This window comes from Chionomys nivalis, chromosome 2 (genome assembly GCF_950005125.1).
Source record: "Chionomys nivalis chromosome 2, mChiNiv1.1, whole genome shotgun sequence".
NCBI lineage: Eukaryota > Metazoa > Chordata > Mammalia > Rodentia > Cricetidae > Chionomys > Chionomys nivalis.
Window position 1 is genome coordinate 64,546,406 of NC_080087.1, and position 14,826 is coordinate 64,561,231.

General features: G+C 34.7%; 1 protein-coding gene across 2 annotated transcripts in view; it reads left to right on the forward strand.

The window, feature by feature from the left end:
- Positions 1-14,826, forward strand: part of Ascc3 (activating signal cointegrator 1 complex subunit 3) — a 307,593-nt gene that overhangs the window by 15,635 nt on the left and 277,132 nt on the right. For both annotated transcript variants that reach the window (XM_057759249.1, XM_057759259.1), the window contains exon 4: positions 8,439-8,998. In XM_057759249.1, coding sequence (XP_057615232.1) covers positions 8,439-8,998 — 560 coding nt within the window. The remainder of the gene's footprint in view (positions 1-8,438; positions 8,999-14,826) is intronic.

The following is a 14,826-nucleotide window of genomic DNA, read 5'->3' on the forward strand; positions in this document are numbered from 1 at the left end:
AACATTAAAAGTTCAGTCTCCCAACAGATGGCCACCTAGAGCAGAAGAGAATATAACTTGTACTTTGACCGCTTCAGCTCCCAATTTTTACGAACATTCTCATTAGTTGATTATATTTACACAAAATTGTTATTTGAAATTATAATACTTAATATTTAATGCAAGCTTACTCTCTAAAGGTTACACACAAAGCTAAGTAAAACTAAGCTGAATTTGTAATAAAATTTCTAAGTTTGTACATTGAGATGCATGGTGTCATTCTAAATTTTTGATAGTTAACGCTTCTATAGTTCCATCTTTCTCAAATTCATCAGGTTTGTACTTCCAGAATTTTGAACTCATTTTCTGTCTCATGTATTCCTGGCCTTCCCCAAATTATCTTTGCTTTCCCCAATGAGCTGCTGACTGGTGCCTTTCTATCACTTCCTCATAATTTCCATGCATGTGTCTGGAGAACTGTATATCCTGCTCACTGTACTGGGAAAAATTTCCCTACCATACTAGAGATAGATGCTCCTTGTCATTTGAACTCAACTAGAACATTGCTTCGTCACTGTAACCTTCGGTAGACTTCTGATTTCAAGTTGTCATGTAACAATTCTCCTCCTCCTCCGTTATCTCCTCCCTCCATCTCTTTTTCCTCCTCCTTCTTTTGGTTTGTTTTTTTTTTTTTTTGTAGATTTTCAAGATTATATTTCTTTGAATTGAAGACTGTAATCATAAGATTAAAAAATTAGTGTCTAGGCTTCAATATATTATTTAAATCTTATTGTTTTATAATCCAGTATAGTATTGAATAGACTCTCCTTATTGTTAGACTGAAAAGTAAAGGATATGCATGTTTTGCCTCTTTTCTTTTTCTGAAATTTTAGAGCAGTAGGAAAATTTGAGTTTGCATGACTCTAGGGGAAACAGTATGATGTGAAGACATTTATGATATTTTTGGCAGTCACACTGTTTTAAGAATATTGAAAAAAATAATAGTAAACATACAAAGTGTATGGTTTGCCCTGATTTGATGTAACCCTGCTGCTCTTATTATCTTCATTTATAAGAAGTTATACCAGGGTTTGAATGAGGTCTTTTAAAATACTATCCTTAGCTCCATTATAATAATACTTCAGAATACTTAATGAAATCACAAATGGAATTTTGAGTTTACTAAGTACCACAAGTAAATTTTTTCTTATATTTCAAAAAATACAATTAGATTTTTTGTCCAATGTTTGCTGTTTACAAGTCACATACACAACAAAACAGCTCAAGAGGTTAAAAAGATTCATGCAGTAGAGATAGAAAGTAGACTATAGGAGTTACGAATGGCAAGCAGATGGGTCAATAGAAACTAAAGTTTCCTAATTTTCTCTAAATACATATCTTTCTCAGGGGCAGAATAAAACATTTGATTTTAACATCACAGTAACCAAATGGTTTCATTCCAGTTAGAATACAAATAATGATTCATTGAGAACTGAGGTACCTTGTTTCAGCATTGAAATTCCATTGCATGGAAAGAACTGTTGGTTTTGCTTTCTAGATTTGTAACCACTAGTTTCTTTGAGTTTTGACTTTTGTGTGTATCTTACTTTTAGTAAAATTAAGAAAAGTGTTAATCAGATATGAAAATCAATTGAAGAAGATACCTAGGCCTTCACATGTGGTGTGTCTCATCCTGTCATACACTGACACATATAAACATAAATACCCATACTATTTACTTATGTTCCCTCCCAAAGAAAAGTAGTGATCAGAAGATAGGGTGGGCAGCAGCGATTTACATAGTTTGTCGAGATGGGTCCATCATGGTTGTATGTGTACTGATAGCCATTGGTCAGCAAACAGTGTTCTTTTTGTGATGAGCATTTTGATAGCTACATGTTCCACAGTATAATTGTACAAGAGAAGTACCCGTAGGCAAGGCAGTAAAAAGTTTATAGAGAAACAAACTTTGGGCAGGTAGGTTGTGATTTAAGTATTTTAAAGTAAAATGTTATATGTGGATCCATTTTAGAAACTATAATAAAATAACATTGCAAATAGATATGAGATGTAAGGGAACTTTGTAACATTTTCAGATGTATAAATGGGAAATTTAGATTACTTAAAATGTAGCAAAACAGTTGTAAATTGAGGATTTGCCAATATTCAGGGTTGAAAGAGCATCAATGATTTCTAGACAGTTTTAGTTATCAGATTATGTACTTTGGTATTTAGTAGTATTCCAAGAAAGTGGTTTGAATGTTTTTAAAAGAAAATATAATTACAAAATAAGTCAGGCACCTAATCTCTATTTTTATAAACATGTTTATACCAAGTTGCTTGTCTTACTGTCTTTGTTTTAAATAAATGGAACAAATTTAAGTAAGCACTTCAAAATTATAATTTTCACATGTGAAGATCAGTTATCAAATGGTAAAACTATCATTTTAAGTTTGAACATAAGATATAAAACAAAATAAATTTGACTGCATTGAACAGTTAGTTCACTATTAATATAAACATAAAAGATTTATTACTTTACTGAACAATGAAGCTCCAATTCATTAGAAAACTCATTTATTTGTTGACTACTTTTAATGCTTTTTATGTAAGGGCACATGTTTTGATAGATATATTAATTTGATTTTTAAATTTAAAAATTCACTTTTTTTGGAAGAATTTCTTTACTAGGAAAGGCTATTGAAAAAAGTGAATTTTAAGTTGTTGCGGGAGCCGCTTATTTGTCCCGGCCGCCCAGAACTGAAATAATCACATAGAAACTATATTCATTAAATCATTGCTTGGCCCATTAGCTCTAGCTTCTTTTTTATTTTTATTTTTTTTAATATTTATTTATTATGTATACAATATTCTGTCTGTATGCCTGAAGGCCAGAAGAGGGCGCCAGACCTCTTTACAGATGGTTGTGAGCCACCATGTGGTTGCTGGGAATTGAACTCAGGACCTTTGGAAGAGCAGGCAATGCTCTTAACCACTGAGCCATCTCTCCAGCCCCCCTAGCTCTAGCTTCTTATTGGCTAACTCTTACATCTTAATTTAACCCATTTCTATTAATCTGTATATCACCACGTGACAGTGGCTTACAGGCAAAGATTCAACATGTCTAACTCTGGCAGTTCCGTAGTGTCTTCTTGACTCTGCTTTCTTTCTCCCGGCATTCCCTTTAGTTTTCTCTACCTAGCTCTGTTCCCCTACAGCTCTGCTATAGGCCCAAAGCAGTTCCTTTATTAACCAATGAAAGCAACACAGACAGAAGGACCTCCTACACCATTTCCCCTTTTCTGTTTAAACAAAAAGGAAGGCTTTCACTTTGATATAGCAAAACTACATATAACAACAGGTATCAAGCAAGAACTACAGTTACAATATTTATATCTACTTTATCTTTTATCATAACTAAGGAAAACTATAACTATAAATTCTTCAACTCCATCAAAGATTCCAGAAGGATATAATATTACCTAAGTATACAGGAAGTACATATTAAGCAACTTCCAATACTCTAGAATTGACAGAGATATCTCGCTACCTGGATAGTCACCTAAAGTTCTTCTGTAACATTGGGGCATCCATCTTTAGCCTATAGGTCATAGTATCCAGCAGATTTTTTCACAAAGCAGGAAATTTTAAAGACAGTTCTACCTATACTGGCAGTTTGTCTGTCACATTTTTCTGTGTCCTGCAGAATGTCTAGCAGACTCTTTTATGAAGCAGAAACCTTGAAGGACCATCTCACCTTTAGGCAAGTTCAACAGTTATTACTCTGTGAATCTTGCATGTACAGTTAAGCAGTCCAGGAATGAGCACTTTCTTGCCCAAATGGCTAAGGAGCCTCTTTGATGCCCATCTTCCTCTCGAAGTAATTGATGCTGCCAGGAGCAGACGTGTTTCATTGTCATGAAAAGTCCTAAGATACTATATTTTAAATGCCATAATCTGAAAGTCTCTGAAAGATTTGAAGAATACCTAACTATCTTTGTCTGTCTAGAAAACTTAACTAACATGACTACAAACTTGACTATTATACACGATTGTCTATTAACCTGTATTTCTTAATTATACATTGCATTTTTTAATGAGCTGGACAAACATAATACCTTAAGATCAGAAATACATATATACGGTATAAAAAAATTCACCTTAAATTTGTATCAATAAAGCAATACCAATGCAGATCTTTATAGCATATCCCCCTTGAAATGTAAACAAACATTTATAGACAATATTTGGGAGTATGGTCGTAGTTCTGTCCATACTGCTTCCTCCTGTTTGGGCGCACTGTTAATTAGGTCTTTCATGGTGTATCCTGAATGCTAGGTTCATCTCAATTAGGAGCTGGGCAAAGTAATTTTTTTGAGGGTGTTCATGGCAACCTTTCAGGGGGTCATCCTCCATCAAACCATATTGGTTTGGAAGCAATCCACAGGTTCTCATCCTCTGGGGAAAGAAGAGAAGAACCTCTTTTCCATAGCAGCCTATCCTTAGACCTAAATTTGTAAATCATGATATCTTTATAATATACATGCTTGTTTAGCTTAGCAGCCCATATAATGAAATGTCTCTCTGTACTTAGCTCATGCACAGTCAAAAAAATTCAAAGATAACATAGAATTTACATAATCTAGACTCTCTGTGAATTTTCCATTTTTATGTGGCTTATTTTTCTTTATTCCTTTTAATCTATGACTATCTGTACTCTGTCTCTTTAAAGACTTTACCCTTTTCTTTTAAAGCATTAACTTTATTTTATGACTCTCTATACTCTTTTTCTTCTCTCTCCCAAGCCTATGTACATTTATCCAGCACTATGATTTGTCATCTGGATTTGTCTTTATTGCAATATCTATAATTATTTTCTGACCAGAAGCACTTCTTAAAATGCTAAGCACTTAAGAATCTATGCTGTGACATTACTAGGTCAGATACGGTACTGCCTGCTCACTCAGCACAGTCCAGCATGGCGGAGCTGCTTACTGCCTCTGAGAGACATGCACAGTGCCCCATCTCTAACCACACACCTGGTCCTTGCTGCCATTAAGCAAGCTGCAGCATTCTCAGAAACCACACTCAGATGCTTCGTCTCTCCAAAGACCCAGAGGTTGCGCTGGCAGCATAGCCCAGAAAGCGGCATTTTAAAACATCTATGTTTTTTTTTCTTCTGCTGCTGCTGCTGAGTCAGGAAATTTTTTTTTAAAGGAGCTGAGGCATGCTGCCAGCAAACAGCAAGAAGCTGTGTTAAACTCTAATTTTGTGTCTACAATTTCTTTTCATACTCTCAGGTTTTTAGTGGATTAAGCTAGCACATGTTGGTGTGCCAATTAGTTGCAAGAGCTGCCTGTTCATCCCTTCCAGCTGTGCAGAACTGAAATAATCATACAGAAACTATATTCATTTAATCTCTACTTGGCCCATTAGCTCTATTTTCATTTTGACTAACTCTTATATCTTAATTTAACCCATTTCTATTAATCTGTATATTGCCACGTGGCTGTGGCTTACTGGCAAAGATTCAGCATGTCTGACTCTGACGGCTACATAGCGTCTTCCTGACTGGGCCTTTTTCCTCCCAGCATTCTGTTTAGTTTTCTCCACCTAGCTCAGTTCTGCTATAGGCCCAAAGCAGTTCCTTTACTAACCAATGAAAACAACACATATACAGAAGGACCTCTTACACCATTAAATGTTTTATACAGTAAGGTTCTCTTAATATTTAGGAGAGCGCCTGCTAACCAAACTCAGTTCTGCTCTTTCTCTGCCAGGTAAAAGTGATTCTGAGAAAGACTGTTACACTTTGGCTCTTCCTAAGCATTTTGGGATGTGCTTTACAGGTTATTGTGCTTTCACATAGGTCAGTTGTATTGAAACCATTGCATTTGATCTGTAATGATTTTTCTGAGTTTATAATTTTTTCCCTATTGAAAGTTAACTCATGAATTTTCTCCTGCTTATCATACATGTTAATAGTACTTTTTATGGTAACTGGTGGTTTGAATAAGAATAGCCCCTCTAGACTCCGAGATTTGAATACTTGATCACTAGGGAGTGGCACTGTTTGAAAAGATTAGGAGGTAGTGGCCTTGTTGGAGGAAGTCTGTCCTTGGGAGTGGGCTCTGTGGTTTCAATAGCCCCTGCTAAAGTAACCCAGTTTCAGTCAGTCAGTTGATCTCTCTGTCTGTCTGTCTTTCTCTTTTTCGCTGTCTCTCCCTCTCTCATTCACTCTGCCACTGATTAGGATTAATCAGAATATCTCTCTTAACTAATCAGTCACCATGACCATTGCAATTCTTATAAAAGAAAGCATTTAACTGGGGTGGCTAACAGTTTCAGAGGCTTAGTCCATTACCAACATGGTGGGAAGCATGGCAGCATGGAGGCATGGTGACTCTTCACAGCAATATAAAACACAAGACAGTAATATGCACACATTCTCCATATTACCCCAAGATTGTTCCATAACTTTACCAGTTACTTACCCACTTTTGGAAAATTAAGTTAAATCCATGTTTAGTAATGTAACATGTTTCTTCTATATTTTTTAAAGCGGTTTATGTATCATTAAGATTTATTTAATAAATAAAATCAGACACACAACTACTTTTTAGGAACTTGCAGGGAACCTAGTGCAGTGAGAAAAATGTGAAATAAAGGATTGCTCTGAGTCTTGTTTAATGACTTATTTTCAGTTGTTTCTTACACATTTTCATGCTTGAGTTCTTATTTTAGCATGAGCAAGATTTTTTTTAAAGAACAAAGGTAACTTAATGAAGTTTTTTTTTTTTTTTTTTTTGGTTTTTCGAGACAGGGTTTCTCTGTGGTTTTGGAGCCTGTCCTGGAACTAGCTCTTGTAGACCAGGCTGGTCTCGAACTCACAGAGATCCGCCTGCCTCTGCCTCCCAAGTGCTGGGATTAAAGGCTTGCGCCACCACCGCCCGGCTGAAGAAGTTTTAATAAATTGTTTTTATAAAGAAATATTACATGCTGAAATGTTGGATATAGGTATAAATTGCATTGAAATTTTTAAAATTTTGTTTTATGGATGTGGGTATCATGTATATCTGTATGTTTGTATACCATGTTCATGTAGTACCCATGGAGACCAGAAGAGCTTGGTGAAGTTAAAGATGTTGTGATCTATTTTGTGGGTCCTTGGAATAAAAAGTAGATCATCTTCTGTAAGAGCAGTCATTGCTCTTAATTGCTGAGCTGTCTCTCCAGTCTCATGAATTCCATTTTTTCTTTAGAGTTTTGTGTCAACAATACCAACCTTGTTAAATTACCTGTAGAAATATTAAAAACCCAAACCTTTAAGCAATATAATTTATTAAAAAGTCATTTTTTTTTTTTTAAACCAGGTGGTGTGAGGTCATGTTACATTGCACAGGCTGGTCTTGAACTACTGGGCTCAAGTGATCCTCATGCCTCTGCTTTCTTAGTGGTTGACTTTATGGGTTCCATGGTATTTGGAGGGACCTCGTCCTGAATAATAAGACATTGTTTTTAGTTAGAGTAGAAAACAAGTACTAGATAGTAGGACTAGAGGAAAGCAACCAAACAATAAAAGATGGGGTCAGTTCCTGCTCTTGTAGGCAGACCCAGCTATCCGAACTGTTTAGTATTTTGAGGGATGATTTGAGCTATACTTTCAGGAAGATGCAAATGCTTATTGTCTTGTCAAATATACCATTATTGTTCAGATAGGTCACATTGATGTTAGGGCCTCTTGAAAATTTAAATTCTTTATTTTTTCCTATTTTAAGATTATTCTTTGAAATTTTTGAAATTTAATTGTTTTCTCTTTATTTAAGAAAATTGTATATGGGGCAGTTGATGCTTTAAAAATAGGGTCTGATCATATACCTCTGTGAAGTTTTTTGTCTGCTTTAACATAGCATCCTTCTTTCATATTGTATGGTATGGTAAATTAAATTTGTTTTAAATACACAGACACACATATCCTAGTGCTATAAAATGTTTTGAATGAGAGCTGTATAGGCTTATCTGAAATTATTTCTTGTCATTTAAGTCTGTTATACAAATTAGAAAGAAAGCTATGAGTATGTGAGGTTTCCTTTGAGTTTCATGTCTGTAATTCTGAAGTATTTTAAAATCTTACTGTAGTTTATCATCAAATTAATGTTTAATTTTTAAATAAATTTTATTTCATAGCTCATTTTTAGAAAGAGGCAAGTGTTTTTATTAGGTAGCTTCTGTATTTAATATAGACTAATGAATGGTTTGGTTGAACTAAAATGCTCTTTGTTGATGAAACATAGTTCTTTGGGAATTTGGGAATGGACTTTTTTAGTCCTAAATTGATGTCAGTCAAAAAGTGGAAGGATCTTATCTTTTTCTTTTTGCTTTTCTTTTTTTAGAAAGCACCAAGTTGAGTGATGATTCAGTTGAGCTAATACTTTTTTCTTGTTTTTGTTTTTGAATAGTTGGAGCAGACATTGGGAGAGAAGAAATTGAAAGTGGAGCTGCATTTCTCTTTATGACATTTCACTTGACAGACTCTGTTGGTCACGTGGAGACAAAAGCCATCAGACAGATGTTTGGTCCCTTTCCATTGTCATCTGCTACTACAGCTTGTAATGCCACTAATCGAATTATTTCTCATTTTAGTCAAGATGATATGACTGCTCTTGTCCAGATGGCAGAAAACCAGTGTAATGATAAAGTGTTTTTTGGTAAAAACTTAGCATTTTCCTTTGATATGCATGATCTGGACCAGTTTGATGAATTGCCAGTAAATGGCGAAGCCCAGAAAACTATAAGCTTAGACTACAAGAAGTTCTTGAATGAACATTTTCAGGAGCACTACACCCCAGAACTCAAACCCGTAGAAAAGACAAATGGTACCTTTTTGTGGTGTGAAGTTGAGAAGTACTTAAATGCAACCTCCAAGGAAATGACTGAAGCACCAAGAATTGAAGATCTCTGCTGTACTTTGTATGACATGCTTGCTTCTGTTAAAAGTGGTGATGAACTTCAGGATGAGGTACAGTTGAAGTTTTGAAGTTGTATATAAACATGAAATATTTTACCGAAAAGCTCTTTAAAAATTAATTTATTGTTATAGTATTGGTCTTCAACCTAGAGCCTTGAACATGCTGAGTATATGCTTTAGCACCAAAATACATTCTCTGTCAAGAATATCCTTTTAACCATAGCCAGCATGAAAGTACTCCCTCTAACATTCTGACCTGTTACTGTAATCAGCTTTCTAATTAAGTGCTTTTACATCGGAGGCACATATACTTTCTCAGTGGGCTCTTACAAGACTGAGGGTAATGAGTAGTAAAAGTGGGATGCTCCTATTTAAAAGAATTGTTTAACTGCAGTAATTAATATTTTTACTCGGAGAAATATGTATATTTAAATGAGAAATTGTGTGGTTGTTTTTACAAGATTTTATATTTCTAGGCATATTTCTAAATTTCTAAGCGTTGTGTGACAAAATAGCCTCAAATATTGGAAATTTTATTTGTATGTTAATTGCCATTGATTAAGAAACTTTTTTGGCCAGTTTCTGTTTGAAACGATAACTATTGAGAATCAAATTAATCTGAAATATTTGGCTGACTAGATTTTTTTCCTAAAATAATTACATTATTTCTCACTTTTTCTCTAATCCTTCCCATGTGCCCTGCCCCCACTTCTACTCTTGTTTTCTCACAGATTTGTGTCCTCTTTTTCTTTAATTATTTTATTTTACACACACACAAGTGTGTGTGTGTATAAATTGCCCCTTCTATATAAATTGTGTGTGTAAATTACCCCATCTGTATATTAATTGCATGTGTATTATTTCATTGGCTAACCAATTGGTTACTTTAAGTATTCTTTAGTTGCCTGTAGTTTTTTGTCTAGGGTTGAGGCCCATGAGATTTCCATTTTACAGGTTAGCATGTTATCCTTGTTCAGGTCTCTTTTTGGCATCTATATTGATGATACTTCATAGGTATATCTTCTCAGATATTCTAGGAGACATGGTCTCACAGCAACTTCCTGTTCCTCTGGTTTTTACAGTCTTCCTGCCCTCTTCTACCATGATCCCTGAGTCTTAGGTGCAGGAATTATGTTGTAGATCTGCTAGTTCGGACTGAGAACACATGACCACTTGTGCTCTACATTTTAGTCCCTTGTGGTTTTCTGTAATGATCTCCCACTGTTACAGAGGGAAATATCTTTGAGGAAGAGTGGTATATGATCATAAGGGTACATATTTAGAGTGTAGTTAGGAATTATGTTGGTTTAATAAAATGGCTATTATAGTTTCTCCATCAAGACACATGACTTCACTAACCCTAGATTTCCCAATTGTTGAGTGTCGGAGTATTAATTAGAGAGCTATTGGTTACCACCAAGGTATGTGTATCTCTCTTCCACCCCTAAGGTTCTTGTTTCATAATGTTTGTTGTTGTATGTTGGGGACCATCTTTAACAAGTATACCACTTACCAGGGTGGGGTAAGTTTAGAAAAATAAGTAAAGAGCACGAAGACGCAATGCAAATAATAAAACAGAAAACAGGATAGTACCAGGCGGGAGGCCCAGTGAATACTGAAATTTGCCTGCGTTTAATTTTTCATATACGTTTATACCCCAATACAACAGGGGGAAGAAGATAAAGACTGCTTTAACATGATACAGAGGACAACTAGAACAGTTATTTGCTTTAATACTCGAGACATCAAGTCATTAATTCATGAGAAAAGCATTCTGTTGGTTAGGCAGTGAACCCACCCTAGACCAAGTATCCTGAAGGCAGACACTCCCTAGGTTAAACCTCTTGTTTCAAAAAAGGAGCAGAAAGTATGCTTAAATTTCCTGACCTCGTCAGGATGGAATAAATCTACCTATATGGGTAGAAACACCAAGTAACCATACCCTAGGTCAGGGTATGTAGCCACATTTGTTGTCAACAACTTTTAACAAGCTAAAAATCTCTGACCTTCAGAGAAGATGGAAATAGGTTCACATTTTTGGGCCTCTACAATTGTAGCTGGGTAGGGCTAACTAGACACCCCCCCCCTGCAACCTTGTGTGTTTGTTTGTGTGTGTGCGTGCGCACGTGCGTGTGCATGCGTGTGTGCATGGTGTGGAGGGAGGAGATTGATATTAGATTGATGTTGTCTTGCAGTCTTCATCTTGTGTTCTGAGACACTCACTGAACTGGAGCTCATCCATTCAGGTTAGACTGGCAGGCCCCATGATTTACATGTACCCTTGCTCCTGAACTAGCCCTGATGTTAGGAATACCCTCTGCTGTTCTTGACTTTTTACAAATCCAGGTACTTTACCTGCTGAGCCATTTCCCCAGCCAAATCACTTGTCATTTGTTCAATGTATAGAGATATACTTTTATATTTTATTTTTCTATCAGAAGACAGAAAACATTATTGTGGTTCCATTCTGTGCAAATATATAATTTGGTTATATTATTCAAAATGATGGATTACTCTTAACTGCCACATGGAAAGTGTATTATAGGAGTTTTAATTTTGTCTTCAGTACTGGTATAATTTCATTCACAAATTATAATATCAAAACATTTTTAGTACTAGACAAATTGAGTAACCTGTTTGTTTGCTAAAAAGTTAGGGGATATGACATACTATTTTAAAAGGGGCAGAGAATTTGAAATCAAGTTTTTATACTTTTCCACTCATTGTGACACTTGAGGTAAACAGAATCTCTAAGTAGCTCAGTTTTCCAACTCTGTATTCCAAGGGATACTAATAGAATAATAAAGGATTGATATAAGCATTAAATGCCATCCCATATGTGGAAAATACTCAGGTGGTAAATGTCAATATTTGGCTTGGTATTACTATTAATACATTACTGCTAATTAGTACCATTAGTATTCATTAATACTATTAATACCACTAATTCTACTATTGCTACTACTATTACTACTGTTAATACAATTGCTATTAATACTATTAATAAGAGTTTTTAAACTTTATAGACTGTTACAAATGCAAAGAAACTGTTTTAAATTAGAGAATTAAGGTTAGCTATTTGGAGTAAGGGATTTTGTGTTTACTTCTATGGTCAATCTTATAATACCTAGTTACTTTTACTTGGGTTAATTTATATGGGATCTATTACACATTATGACACAATTTGTTTTCAAATTTTATACAAATGCTATTTTAAAATTTATGATACATAAAAACATTTTACTCATTTTTATTTTTTACCTTACTGCAGTACCTATAATGAAACTGAGAAACATTTAACTCAGTTTTTTTTTCAGAATTAACCATACATAAAACTATCTGTTTTTTTTTTTACTTCTGAATATCTAGGGTGAAGTTTACATTTCTCAGTTTCCCAGCATACATTTAAAGTATGTAAATGAAGTCATTGTTGAAGGGAGACACTTTCCAGTTTCCTGGAATATTTCATAATTTGCTTCATATGCAAGGCCAAATTGAACTTGTACATTTCACCAGCTGCTTATTCTGTGCTTACTATGTTTCTAGATACACTGTTAGTTAGTAGACATAAAAGAATGAATGCAGGCTCTCAAGACAACTGAATGCTTGCTGCCTATCCTGACAATCTGAGTTCAAGACTAGAGATACACATGTTGGAAAGAAGGAAGGCATTCTTGCCTGTTTATACACATGAGCATTAACTTGCATGTATTTATATGCACACATAAATGTAAATTAAACATTATTTTGCTTTTTTAAAGAATGAGAGAGAAATTTTGCTTTGGTTTATAATGCTAACTAAGAGGAGACATGTTGACAGAAACTGTAGTGTTTTGTACTGTCTACAAATGTGGGACCAAAAACAATTATATAGATTATATAATGAGTTGGTGGAGTAGGAAAACTGTTCAGAGAGGAGGCTAAGCTTGAACTTAGTCTTAACATATGATGAATTTTAACTATTTCATGTGGACCAGAACATTAGGTACCATATTTAAGGCTTTAGAAAGAATAGTGTGTTTAGAGACCTACAAGATACACAGGGATGTGAGAGATAAAGGGATGTGCAGAGAGCCTGCACAGCCTGGCATTCCTTGTTAATGTATTAAAAGCTACTCTGAAGCTATATTGTCTTGATTCTGTGATTTTTAAAAATATGATCTTAATCTTAATAGGCTACTTTAAATGAAGTGTGTGTGTGTCTTTGTATTATTTTCATATATATTTCACAGTGCTTTGCGTGTTTGAAAGTGGTCTAGACTTTCGATATTTGGCTTTTCTACCTGTAAATAAAATGAATACTCAATGAGGATAGTTTCTGTTCTGTAGTAGAAGTTATTCATGTTTGTACTCTGGGTTCATTTCTGTGTAATTATGTTAGAGTAAATTTTTAAATTATATTTTTTTGTGTATATGTGTATGTGTCTGGATGTGTCAAGGTGTTGTGTTCAGAGGACAATTTGGGGAATCATTTCTTTTCTAACATTATCCTGGATGCCAAAACTAGGTCATCAATTTTTGCAGCAATCATCTTTACCTGCTGAGCCATCTCACCAGCCTGGTGCAGTATATGTTTTATATAGTTTCACTTAAGAATATGCTGCATCTCATGTGTCATCTTTTAGTATATCTTAATTTCATATTATAATGAGCTTTTATTATAGCATTTTTAGATAATGCATGCAATGTATTTTGATCATAATTCATTCTCTGTTGCCCTTTCTTATCCGTTTCCATTCCATGTCTGTGGTAGTCCTACTTTTACTTTACTTTCATGTCCTGTTTTCTTCCCTAAGTTCCACAGATATGTTAAAGCATGTGATGTTCAACTTTGTGACAATGACTTATTTTACAGTTTACTTATTCTACAGCTACAACCACATTCCTACAAATAACACAGATGGAAGAAACTGCTATGTGAATGCCATTCTTTGGTGTTCATCCCTAGGCACCTAGGCTGTTTCTATAATTTAGTTTTTCAAAGTACATTAGTGATAATCAAGTCTGGGGGTATTTTAGCTGTAACTGTATATACACAGAGTTAGGTATAATTATATGGGAGTTCCATGTTGAACTTTCTGAGAAATTTTCGTGTTGAATTCTGTTCCTGTGGCAGTGTATACAGGATGCCACCATACTTGTGAGCATTTCTTTTCTGCCTGGGTTGAAATGGAATCTCAGCTTTCTTTTGGTTTATACTTCCCTGATATGCTAATATATTTTTATTTAATTCATTGGTCATTTATATTTCTCAATTTGAAAAGTGTGTGTTCAATTTATTTACCCATTTACTGATTGAATTGGTTTTGTTTTGGTGGTATTTTTTTATTTCTCTCTATTTATCCTGGAATTGATCCCCTATAAGATAAATATCTTGTACTAAAGATTGTATTACTTGTTGTTCTTACATGTACTTTTTGGTTTGTGTATATATCCTGGAATTGATCCTCTGTCAGATGAGTATCTAGTAAAGAATTATTTTTTCATTATGTGGACTGTCTCTTTACTCTCAGTTGATGATTTCCTTTGCTGGGTAGGGCTAATTTATTATTTTAGTGTGTTGGTGCTTTTTTATTTTAATTTCTTTTTAGATTTACTTAGTCTTTCATAATTTTATACAAATACAGTATATACTTTGATCAATTGAATTGTACTTTGATCGCATCCTCCTTCCCATCAAACTCTTTCATCTTCCTAACAGGTCTTCTACTGTCATGTCCTTTTGTGTATGTGCTCCACTGCATTTAATAAGTGTTGCTTTCATGAACCAGACTATACTACTACAGCTTAGGACCACTCCTGTACAGCTCCCCAAGGTGGGGTGGAGCTTTATGAGCCCATTCTTGTCCATAGTTGAATGTTGGTGGACCCAGCCTTGT